At 44.0% G+C, this 12,209-nt stretch overlaps 2 protein-coding genes across 4 annotated transcripts in view; one reads left to right on the top strand and one right to left on the bottom strand.

Moving 5' to 3' along the window:
* Nucleotides 1–162: 162 nt before the first annotated feature.
* On the bottom strand, nucleotides 163–9,327 carry LOC104956911 (E3 ubiquitin-protein ligase RNF216-like). 3 transcript variants are annotated; one of them, XM_010784482.1, is made up of 12 exons: nucleotides 9,240–9,327; nucleotides 6,829–6,949; nucleotides 6,260–6,381; nucleotides 4,297–5,589; nucleotides 3,779–3,855; nucleotides 3,499–3,604; nucleotides 2,566–2,727; nucleotides 2,361–2,475; nucleotides 1,515–1,651; nucleotides 1,366–1,416; nucleotides 404–541; nucleotides 163–307 (listed from the first exon to the last, which is right to left on the bottom strand). In XM_010784482.1, exons 2-12 carry the CDS (start codon nucleotides 6,893–6,895, stop codon nucleotides 218–220), a joined length of 2,358 nt encoding a protein of 785 aa, XP_010782784.1. In that variant the 5' UTR covers nucleotides 6,896–6,949; nucleotides 9,240–9,327; the 3' UTR covers nucleotides 163–217. The 3 variants fall into 3 exon arrangements, with proteins under 3 accessions (XP_010782784.1, XP_010782786.1, XP_010782787.1); XM_010784484.1 differs by having other exon boundaries at nucleotides 9,202–9,297; XM_010784485.1 differs by lacking the exon at nucleotides 9,240–9,327 and adding an exon at nucleotides 7,564–9,156.
* A 1,399-nt stretch (nucleotides 9,328–10,726) lies between these two features.
* Nucleotides 10,727–12,209, top strand: part of LOC104956910 (E3 ubiquitin-protein ligase RNF216-like) — an 11,439-nt gene continuing 9,956 nt past the window's right edge. The window contains exon 1 of the mRNA XM_010784481.1: nucleotides 10,727–10,807. Coding sequence (XP_010782783.1) covers nucleotides 10,769–10,807 — 39 coding nt within the window. The 5' untranslated portion in view covers nucleotides 10,727–10,768. The remainder of the gene's footprint in view (nucleotides 10,808–12,209) is intronic.

Genomic DNA, 12,209 nt, shown 5'->3' with positions numbered 1-12,209 from the left:
CAGCACTCACCACACAGATGCACCCACACACACCACAGGCCTCCAATGACCACTCCAACCACACACACACACACACCATGAACATCTCAACACACACTTACGCAAAAAGAGTATTCCTGGAAGTCGAAAACCGACGCCTAACCGGGCCAACGAGGTGCACGAGTTCATCAAACGCAGGTGCACGACCTGCCTCCTCCCGCCTGCCTCTCGTAGTAATTTACAGAAACAGTTCTCTGCAGACCTTCTCCAGCTCACACACCGGTAGAAACAACAAATGCAGGTCGCTCTCCATGCAGCTCAGCTCCGACTGCAGTAAACAAAACAAACCGAACACAAAAACACGCTCTGGACAACGTTAGCATGTCATATCCCAAATGTGAGAAGAAGAACAAAGCGTGTGTACCTTCCCCGAGCCGAACACGGCCTCCTGAGCGTATTTCACGAGGCACTCTTTACAGAACAGATGTCCGTCTGAACACTGCGTCATCTTCTCGAACGCAAACTCCCCGTAGCAGCAGCCGCACTCGATCAGCTGCCCGTCCTGGAGAAGAATCACACAGACATATTTTGTATAGCTTAGATGCTTAAATAAACTGTTCTACACTTGTCAGGGATCATCGTTGTACATTTAGTAGAAGTCTCAAAGTGAAATTAACCTATAAAGCAACTATTCTGCAAATATTTTAAAAGTACATTTCTTTCAAACGAGCCTATTTACTGTAGTGTTAACCATTCTGTACGTTTGCCTTATGTGTCCTTGTCCCCCCCTCATATGCGTGCATTTTAAGGTGTCCTGAAAGGCACCCCGTTATTAAATGTATTGTTAATGTTATTATTTTACCCAGGACATTTGGAAACTTTGAGAAAAGAAAATGACAGTCAGATGTTAGAATTTGTGGAATATACAAGAAAATAGAGTTAAAATTCTCTTATCAAAATGATGATGGAAGCGAAGATTGATTGGCCTCTCATTACTCGTGTGAGTTTACATTTTATGTTTACTTAAACGATCGATGCTGGCGAGGAGGCATGATGTATCTCCATGTAGATACCAACAACAACAGGATTAACATACTTTGCCGTGGTTAAATGTAAAACGCATGTCAAAAATGATGCTGAAAAAACATCATATTGATACAGATTAGTAAAAACCATGAATTAATGCTTTGGCAGGTATGTCCGCAAGATGCTACGCAAACAACTTTTATGTTCTCTAAATGGAGATGGGACCGATCAGGCTGGACGGTTGGAGCTCTGTCCACACTTGAAATAACTTAGATTAAGTGATTTTATTTGCTTGTTCTGCAGTTTGTGTCATTGTGAAGGGGATTTCAGTTTGGTGAACGTCGTATGCGTGCTTCTTACCATCTTGTACTCGTCTTCATTGACCTGCAGAGCCAGTAGGAAGTCCTCATGCTAGAGAGAGAGAGAGAGAGAGAGTTTGGTTAACTGGGATATCACATGGCCATTATTTAACTCAGAAATCCTCCACATAGAGCCAGCTGAGTGTGTACCTCGGCCCACTCCTTGGCCTTCTGCTTGTAGAAGGTTAGCTCATTCTGCACAGAAGCTTCCAGACTGTTGTACCTCCTGCAGTAGCGTCGGTCGCTCTCCAGGAAATACATCCTCTTCTCAAACTTCACAGAGCCTGCTGGAGAGAGGGAGGCCAGTGAGTGATGGGACAGCTGAGGAGCCATGGCAACATCCATCACCGACGGCTGACAGGCATCCACCCCCGAGCGCCATCATCCAGGTTTGACCCCACCCCCATCCATCCATAAATCAGCTCCCTTTACAGCAAACTAAAAACAGCTTTTCAAGAACACAGAGGGCGTTTCTCAATGTCGAGGAAGGCTGCTCCAGAGCCACTATTTCAAGCATACTAAGTCATCGAGTGCCGCCGAAGGACTGTTCCAATGTCCAGCAGACTTTGAAGTCTACCGAGCCCGGCGTACTTCGTAGCAAGAAATTTCAAGCTGCATATGTGTAGACTCCGCGATCTTAAAATCCCCACAATGCTTTGCGCACGGACCAATTTCCAAATCTTTGGCGGAAATAGCGCTCCATTTATGACGCACACCTGCACACCTACTTCTTCCACCATTCTTTGTTTTCCGAGGCTAGGAAGGATTCTTGCCTCGTTTCTGAAGCAAGTGACTCGGAAGACATGTGCTACCAAGCAAGCCTCCTCGACATTGAGAAACACCCAGAGACTATAAAATGTCGTCCCATGATGCACCTGCAGGTTGACACTGAAGCCTTTGCGAATGGAAGCAGCATTTAAACAAACAGCTGCTTGTTTTAAAAGGAACCGTACAATAGGGTTAGCAGTTATTAGAAGTGTTGATAAGTTTGTTCACCATGCTCAAAATTAAAGTCTACGTAGCAGCGCTCGGAGGAGGGGGCTCTGCATCTTCTTCTCTTCCCTGAAGGGTCGCCTGATTCCTGCCTCTTCTTCAGCGCTTCACATAAGGCCTATAATGAACAAAGCACATGTATGAACAACCCAAGTAAATAAAAAGAAAGAGATGGCATTGCTCAGACGAACCAAGAGGCCACAGGTACCTTGCGTGTGATTGCATAGTGTCCCTTCAGAGCGTTGAGGGACCATTTGATGTCCTGACAGCTGAGCATCCTGAAGTCTGCCATCAGCAGGTCGGCCGCCTGCATGGACGCCTCCAGCCCCACCGTGCCCAGTTTGTTAAAGTCAAACAGGTCTTCGGTCACCTGGAAGGACCCAAAACAGACGCATAAACACTTTACTCAAACACCAAGATATGTGATTCAAATGCAACTAAAGAAATCAAATTGGAATAGAGTGGTGCAGGGTTGACGTATTTACCCGGAAATAAGCTGCGCATGGGTTCCCTCGACAAAAAAGCAAATGGGATTTCTCCATAGGATTTTGGAAAATAGCTCGAAATAAGGTCTGTGCAAAACTAACCTGTTTGATAAATGCACGTTTTGTTCAGCGGGTTAACCTCCACATAGGTCTACTCTACTTTTATCATTTTACAATCATAAATCTAATCCAGAAGCAAAATGCTAACGTTATGCTATAAACAAACTACAGCAGGGTCTCTACTTCAACGTCACGCCAACTTAAGATCCATATTCAAACATACAGATTCTAAATGGTACAAGTTGAAGCGTTTGTTTTAACAGTTTGCAGGTACTTGCTTTCAAGCAGAACAGGGGCAAACAAACTTAGAGTGTTTACGTATTCGGTGTAATGACGTACAACGACCTCCACAACTTCTGAAGTCCTATTCAGCCACTTGGTAACAATGATCGTTTTTCAGACACGTCAACTCTTCAGAAATAACCAGTGGGGTCACTGCTGATGGATTTAATGTCGTAGAACAAAACGTGATCTGTCTCTTCAATATTTTTTTTACACACACACACACACACACACACACACACACACACACACACACACACACACACACACACACACACACACACACACACACACACACACACACACACACACACCTCTGTCTGGGTGTCTCCAGACTCCAGCAGGATGCTGGTGGGGGCTAGGTTCGCTGCACCCCCGCCCCTTGGATACTCAGGGTTCTCCAACAGCAGGTTACAGATCCTGAGGACACAGCATTAAGAGAGAAAGGAAATCACTTACTCATCATAAAACTAAGCTAGAAGGCAAAGGGCAAAATCATTCAGCGGGTCTTTTTGGAATTTCCTGAAAATCTAAATCAGTTTATTACTCCTCACTTAATATGAAGCACTGTAGAAAAAAGTTGATGCTTCTTACACATTCAAGTCCATCACAGTATTCGTTTGGATCAGTTCTGCTACATAGGCTTCTAGGACGTCTGGGAAAAGATCCAACTGTAGAGGCAGACAGAGTCAAACAGGAGGAAGGTGAGGATCAGTTTTACCACAATGTAAATCATTCAGATTCATCAAATATCAACTATTCATCTCATGATGTAGATAAGCCATGCAGAACATGCAAATACGTGAACTCTTAGTGACACCAGGGTTGAATCTGAAAGCCATTTCAGAATAAGTCTTAAGATAAAAATGCTTTTTTGTTGAAGGTCTCACATTTAATCATTTTGTATCCTTCATGATTTACTTTGAGTTGAAAAAGTTATTACATTAGTCATTTTATTTATTTCGTTTTTTTTTTTTTTATTGTGTCAGCTGTTACTTATTTAGCCTTAGACTCTTAGTCCTGTGTCAAATGGATATTTTTCCGCCATCAGATGATATCAAACAAACATATTGAGTCTGAATGCACACTGTGTGGTACTGTGTGGTACTCACCACCCCAGTGATGAGGGCTCTGACGTGGGGCAGCAGCTCGGCCCTCCCTCCTGCTGCGGAGGGGCCGGGCCTGGCGTCCTCGATTCGGGGGGCGTCCTCCGCAGCGGGCGGCACGGCCACCAGTCCCAGGGTGGGGTTAACTCTTTCTGGGTTTGGAGCAGGAACGAGACGAGCGTTTCCCCCGGCAACCAAAGCTGCGGGAGCTGGAGGAGCTGGAGGAGCGGGAGCGTTCAAGACCAAGTTAGGGGCCCGGATGTGGAGGCTGATGGGGCCCCGCTGGTGGGACCAGGCTGCTGGGAGCCCTCCGGAGGGGCCGGCCTGCGGGGGGGCGTTGGGAAGGTGCTCCCCGGGCGCTTGGCTCCCTAAGATGATCCGGTGACCCGCCTCAGGAGGGCCCAGTCTCTCCGGGGCTGCAGCTATTAGCACTGCAGGGGGGGCGCGGACCGGGACACCTGAGGGGGGGAGAGGGGGGTGGGCTGCAGGCTGGGCGGGGGCCTGAGCCAGGGGCCGCAGCTCCATCTGAACGAGGTTCCCCTGCAGGCGGTTGAGCGACACCGGCTGCAGCACATTCTGAGGCCGGAGCTGCAGCTGTGGAGCCGAGGCCTGGGTGCTCGGATGCTGCGGAAGAACCACTATTTTGACCCCCGACACGATGACGCACTGCTGTAAGGTGGTGGTGGTGGTGGGGGGGGGCTGTGAAGATGTACCGGGCTGAGACAGCATCCGCGTGTGAGCAGAGGAAGTGCTGGCCTGAGGGTTGTCATGTGACTGAGCGCTCGCCTGTTCTTTAGTCTTAGTAGAAGAACTTGATACAGAACGATAGCGTGTGGCACTGGAGGAGGAACTCGCCCCCCCCCTGACTGAAGAGTGTGTGAGTCCAGATGTGCTAGGCTGAGGCAGATTTATTCCTGGTGTAATGGATGTGTTGGCGTTTGCAGAGGTAGATGGGGTTTGGATGGGAACTGAGTGGGGTTCCTCTTTTGTGTGTGCTGGCGTACCGTCCTGCTGCTGCGAGTTCCTGTTGGGTTTTGGCTGAGTGTGTGTGTGTGACGAGGTGCCGGGGTGTGACTGTGTGTATCCACTCGTCTGCACCGCTGTGTGTGTCCGTGTGGCCAGCCTCGCTGCGGAGGAGCTGGCTGTGGCGTCTCTGGAGGTAGAGGGGGCGGGACCAGGGTCCGCTGAGGGAACCCCAGGAGTTTCGCTACTGTGATCGAAAATTTGAACCGGGACGCGCAGCGCCCCACTCCATTTGGCGGCTGGGCGAATCACGTGTTTGCGAGCAGGTGTGAGCGGCTACAGGAAAACACAGGAAGCAAGAGAGAGGAGTGGATAGATAAATGGAAACAAAGATGATACTTCTGCAGCTGCTGTTATCGATAGGAGTCAAATGTAGCCCATGAATGCTGTATATCAAAATACAAGGTTAAACTTGTCTAAAAAGTTTACAATTGTTGTACAAAGTAAAAAGGTAGGGGAGCATAATTCATCAGAATTGTATCAGTCGCAATATAGGAGTAGTGCAATATTCAAATCAGAGGAATAAAGGATAACATCTGAATGAACTATTTTGGAGCTGCATAGTGATCCGGCCTGCTACTCCTATTCCTGAGACTTAATATTACATTGCATTTAGCTGGTGCTTTTTTCAAAGGGAAACCATACGGGTTCAAACTAAGGGCAACACAAAGGACATTTACAATCTCAGGACGCATGAGGGAGCAGGACTGGAGAGGCTTTCCTGCTAGTCTGTGTGCTCTTTCAGTAGCAGCAGTAATTAGTCTTCATCTGAGTGTGTCCTGATCACACCTGCTGTCACTTCCCCAAATCAGGAGCATTTGGTGACAGGCAGGTGAACGTTCATTAGCCCTCTAGAGGGCAGTGTTTGGGCAGCACAGGGAATTCACAACAGCAGGGATCCTCTTTGATATATATAACAAATGAAAGAACAGGGTTTATCACTCACCTCTAATATGCTGACGTCGTCATCATCTGGAACTAAAACAGGGCTGCTCGGCACCAGAGTCACAGGCTCCTCATCTGAGTCATCGGAGATGGTGATGAGCTCCCTCTTACGGGAGCGGGAGCCTACAACGAAGGAGTAAATATTAGGGTTTGTTTATTGTGTGGCTATTTATGATTATAAGTGTGTGAACGAGAGGAAGAAATAGATTATATATTATTAGAAATGTTTATATAAATATATACACACATATAGTATATATATATATATATATATATATGATATACATACACTCGGTACAGCCCTTTTAACTTAGCATGTAATAATGGCTGTTGTGTAGCACGCCGAAGAGCGAAGTTTCTTATCACTAGAAAAACCACAACCTTGAAACTATGTCTAGATAATATAGTTTACTATGTTGTCAAACCAGGGTCAGTATGACAGAAAGCAAGTCAGCCTTGTGCTGAAACGAAATTGTCACATGTAAATAGCAGCATGGTGTAGGAGGCCAGTTGTTGTCACAAACTGTCACTAGAATATATCTCACTGTTGATATTGACAAAATATCTCACCTTGGCTGCGGTGGACGTTGAAGCTCGCCAGGTGAATGACCTCATCATCGCTGCCTCCATCTGCCATTGTGAAACTAAACTTTCCAGCTCCTGCAATCTGTCACTGCTCGATCAATACCATCTACACACACACACACACACACACACACACACACACACACCTTAAACTACTGGCATTCCCCGTGAATTCCTACAAATTATTTCAATGATAGTTGTCATAGCATTTACTAAACACAATAAGGGTTGGACTCCAACCTATTACTGTAAAAACAGAAGTGGAAGAAGAACTCAGATCTTTTGCTTCAGTCAAAGTAGCAATACTACATGGTAAAAATATTATGTTACAAGTAAAAGTCCAGAATACAAAATTGTACACAAGTAAAAGTACGAAAGTATTGGCATCAAAATATTCTTCAAGTACAAAAAGTAAAAGTAATAATTTTCCAGTGGCCCCTATCAGATTTCTATAATACTTATTATTAATGAATTAATATTAATGTTGCACTTGGTGTTTTATATTTTTTATTATAAATGTATACCTGCAAATTAGCGGTTCACTAAATTGGTCAAATAAATATAATGAAGTAAAAAATTGCCTCCAAAATGTAGTAAAATAAAAGTACAAGTAGCATAACGTAAAAAATACTCAAGTGAAGTATCTCAAACTTGTACTCAAAAAGTACAGTCATTGAGTAAATATATATTGTTACTACCCACCACTGTGTAAACACTCACCGGCCACTTTGTTAGGTACATCTTGCTAGTTCCGGTGTTTGACCCACTTTTATATTCAGAACTGCCTTAATTCTTCGTGGCTTAGAGTCAACAAGGAGCTGGAAACATTTCTCAGGGATTTTGGTCCATATTGAGCACCCAAAAGTTCTCTATAGGATTTAGATCAGGTGACTGTTGAGGTCATTTGAGGACAGTGCACTCATTGTCATGTTAAAGAAAGCAGTTTGATACGATTTGAGCTTTGTGACATGTCCTGTTGGAAGTAGCCCTTAGAAGATGAGTACACTGTGGGCATAAAGGGAGGGATATGGTCGGCAACAATACTCAGGTAGGCTGAGGCATTTAGACGATGCTCAATCGGTAACAAAGTGCCTAAAGTATACCAATAACATATCCCCCACACCTTTAACCACCACCTCCAGTCTGAACTGTTGATACAAGGCAGGGTGGATCCATGCTTTCATGTTGTTTACGCCAACTTCTGACTCTACCCCGAACGTCACAGCCGAAATATAGACTAATCAGACCAGGCAACATTCTTCCAATCTTCTATTGTGCAGCTTTAGTGAGCCCGTGCAAATTGTAGTCTCAGTTTCCTGTTCTTAGCTGACAAGGTTCGACATGATGTGGTTCAGAGATGGCCTTCTGCATACCTTGGTTGTAACGAGTGGTTATTTGAGTTACTGTTGCCTTTCTATCATCTTGAACCAGTCCATTCTCCTCGGACCTCTGGCATCAACAAGGCATTCTGGCGCAGAGAACTGCTTCTCACTGGATATGTTCTCTTTTCCTGACCATTCCTAGAGATGGTTGTGTTGAAAACCCCAGTAGATCAGCAGTTTCTGAAATACTCAGACTAGCCGTCTGGCACCAACAACCATGCCACGTTCAAAGTCACTTAAAATAACCTTTCATCCCCATTCTGATGCTCTGTTTGAACTACATGCCTAAATGCATTTAGTTGCTGCCTTGTGATTGGCGGATTAGATATTTGCTTTAGCGAGCCGTTGCACAGGTGTACCTGATAAAGGGGCCAGTGAGTGTGTAACCTGACCAAATAAGACTAATAAAGAACTCATATGCCACGCTGCAGTTGTCATGCAATCATAAGAGAACTTAACAAAAAGAGGTACTTTAAAATAAAACTGAAATCTTAACACAGGGAGCGGGGTTAGTCTCTCAATCTAGAATCAACATGAGGTAGCTAACAGAAAGTTGTTTTATTGTGTTTGCTGACCTGATCTTACAAGAAACAGTCACTCCGACATTTTGTCTCAGGAACCCAACCCTATTTGTGCTTGATCTGATCAAAGTTGGCATGAAATCAATGCAAATCTTTCATTTTGATAAACTGCAGACGCTGGCAGTGATGCAACACTGCATATATGGACTTGTATTCAGTTTATCAAAGTGACAGTAGTCTTAACACAGTGAGGTTTTCTTAATATTTCAGATCTTGAAGTTAAAAACAAACATGTCAGAGCAGAAATCGATCATTTCCGCGCAGAACAAACTGCTTTTAAGCTAAGCTAATGTTAGTTAGCTTGCTAGCTAGCTAGTAGGTTAAGTACTTAGCTCACTAATGTCGGGGTTTCTACGGGTTACATTGCTTCAAAACGACCGTTAACAGTTTAATACCTAGGTTTAAACAAAACACATCCAGAAATGTACAATACCGCAGCTGGGTGGTGGAGAACCAACACAAAACACCCTCTTGATGGACTGGCTTTCGGTGAATATCGAAACAAACTGCCAAAACAAGAACAGTACCGACGTCACGCGTACGGCACCCGTCGCTACGTACGGCTGTTGAACTCTGGGAAATGTAGTTTTTACGTTACTCAGTTGATGTGGTCACAATCATAGAGGTCTCAATGTAACTCAAAACAAAACAAAATAACTTGATAATATGATTTTATACATGTATAATATACAATATATAGAATGTATAGAATAGCTTACATTTAAAATAATAATATATTATGTTTATTTGTATATATTGTGTATTCAATAGAAGAGGTGTGCAATAAAAAGATAAAATTAAATACATATTTATATAAACATAAAAAGATATATATCATTTTTGCTGCCCCCTTGTGTCCGGTGAGCTAGTGTTGTAATGGCGATGGGATTGGAGTGTTGTCTATGCTGAGCCAAAAGCCTGGGGGGGTCTGGGGGCGNAATAACCAACATCCCAGGCTTTTTGAGCCAAATATGCAACTGCGTGTGTTAATAATTGCACGTTTTCACTGCTTATATATATGCGGGTTCGGGTCGGGTTGCGGAACCCGACCCGAACCCGCATATATATAAGCAGTGAAAACGTGCAATTATTAACACACGCAGTTGCATATTTGGCTCAAAAAGCCTGGGATGTTGGTTATTTTCTGCATCTAGGATGACACCAAAAGCCTCCCAGACGTTGGATTTCGCTCTTGAGGAAGAGTTATTGAAAATGCTGTATTCTCCGCTAGAGAGCTTCACCTCAGCCATTCAGAATGTGGCGCGCTCAGCAGCAGATAGATGCGCTGCAGAGGTTATGATTATGCTCGGTCCCGCGGGGGAGAGGTCTGAGGATTTAAACATTAAACTAAATTATTATTATTTAAATATATTTATTATGCAATACCCGCAACCCGACCCGCATCATCTTTGTTTTACCCAGAACCGAACCCGGAAAAAAGCGTTTGAAAAAATACCACCCTTAAATCACCTTTTTTGCGGGTCACCCGTCGGGTACCCGCGGATACCCGACCCGATGCAGGACTCTGGTGTGTGTCTGTGTCAGTGTGTGTCTGTGTGTGTGTCAGTGTGTGTGTGTCTGTGTCATTGTGTGTGTGTCTGTGTCATTGTGTCTGTGTGTGTGCCTGTGTCATACTTAAAATGTATGGAAAAGGTCTTAAAAGGTATTACTTCAGGATTCCTGCATATACCCTGAGAATGGTTTGTATTCCAACATTTTGTCCAACTTTTGTCTAAATATTCACAAATAATGTTAGACAAATGAATCATTTGAAACGTGCGCACTAGGTCAGTATTGATGCATTTAAATTAAAGGGATCGGTAAGGGGACTGAAATGTCTCCTTGTTGATTATGATATGTTTCTTGTGTCTCAAGTGCAATGTGTCATATCTTTCCCTCCCTCCTCTCTTTTCCCTTTTCAGGTGTCCGTTTTGCACTTTCCCCGCGTTGTTGGACAAAAACATGTCTCTGTTCAGCTGCCCCAACCCTCGCTGCCGCAAGGTCAGTCACTTCTCTGTATTTATTTAGGTCTTTTTAACACTTTTCTACTGTGTTGTGTTGCTATGGTGTTTCCTCGACACACAATAACTGTAAACGAATATGCCTCTGGCTCTCGCATAATATCTGCATCCTCTGAGTTAAATCACACACTGTGCAAAAGAGAAAGAACCTGGATTTGATTTCAACGTCATCAATAATTCAGTCCATCATAAAAGCTCTGTGTGCAGCGTCCACTTGCCCGTAGATCATGAGAGTGAAGCCCAGACAGGAGACGGACGCTGTGTCTCGATTCGGACACTTTCCTTCCTACGCTGCACTCTAACACTAAAGCATGCATTTCAAACCAGTCTCATATCTCACACTGCTGCTGTGCCCTCTCCAGAAGGGACGATTGCCGTTGTTCGCTAGCTTGATAGCAACAATCATTTGCTGTACAGGCTGCTCAAACAACCCTATACAATCATGCTGGATTCCTTTTTGACTCTAGTAAACTAACACGTTACTTTATAGTGGAAACATCCCACATATATTATTTGTTTGTGTTGCCGTGTTCACCTTAGCCACTTTTGTTACGTAGATTGCGATCGTTGCGATATAAAGTGTGTCCAGCGTTCCACACTCAACTTTTAAGCTGTTATGAGAACACCATCTGGTTACTGATGGAGTGGTGACGTAAGCCTAACCACAAGTTATCATCTCTAGGGATGTCCCGATCACCTTTTTTTGCTTCCGATTCCGATCATTTGATTTTGACAATTTGCCGATACCGATTTTTCCCTATCCGATCTTTATGCAATGCATTAAGAGAAAAAAAAGAAAAAAAGCATTCAAGTTGTCCCTTAAGGTTATTTTTTTATTTAAATTGGATATTCTATCCAACATGGATATAGCTTCTTTCTTTCACAGCAGCATTGGATCAGTTCAGTTGTGCAGCATTGGATCAAAACAAAATAAAGCTTATCAGTACTCGTTAGCTTACTGCTACAATTAGACACTGCGCCCTGCCCACTCTGTTGCCAGATTTGAGAGAAATAAGCAACCAGGTCTATGAAAACAAGCCCCAAAGAAGCAACACATACATGATGTTGTGTAATTTGAAACCAAAACTAAGGCCTCAGGATGACTTTAAGACTTGAACATGGTCATTCTTGTTTTGTAACATTGAATACATTTTTTTTTTGGAAAAGTATATATAAAAAAAAAAGAAATCCCGAACCCCGATTTTTTTTTTTATCCCGATTCCGATCTTTTGAAAATCCCGTGATCGGCTTCGATCCCCGATCACGTGATCGGATCGGGACATCTCTAATCATCACATAGCTCCCCCTCTGCAAAAATCCAGCATGAGTTCCCTTTTGGATTTTGCAATGTTGCAGAAAATGAGATCTGTGGCAAACACACA

Source organism: Notothenia coriiceps, unplaced genomic scaffold, assembly GCF_000735185.1.
Source record: "Notothenia coriiceps isolate Sejong01 unplaced genomic scaffold, NC01 NC01_scaffold00026421, whole genome shotgun sequence".
NCBI classification, from domain to species: Eukaryota; Metazoa; Chordata; class Actinopteri; order Perciformes; family Nototheniidae; genus Notothenia; species Notothenia coriiceps.
Note: the sequence above shows the minus strand (reverse complement) of the source record. Positions and strands in the feature narration are given on the sequence as shown.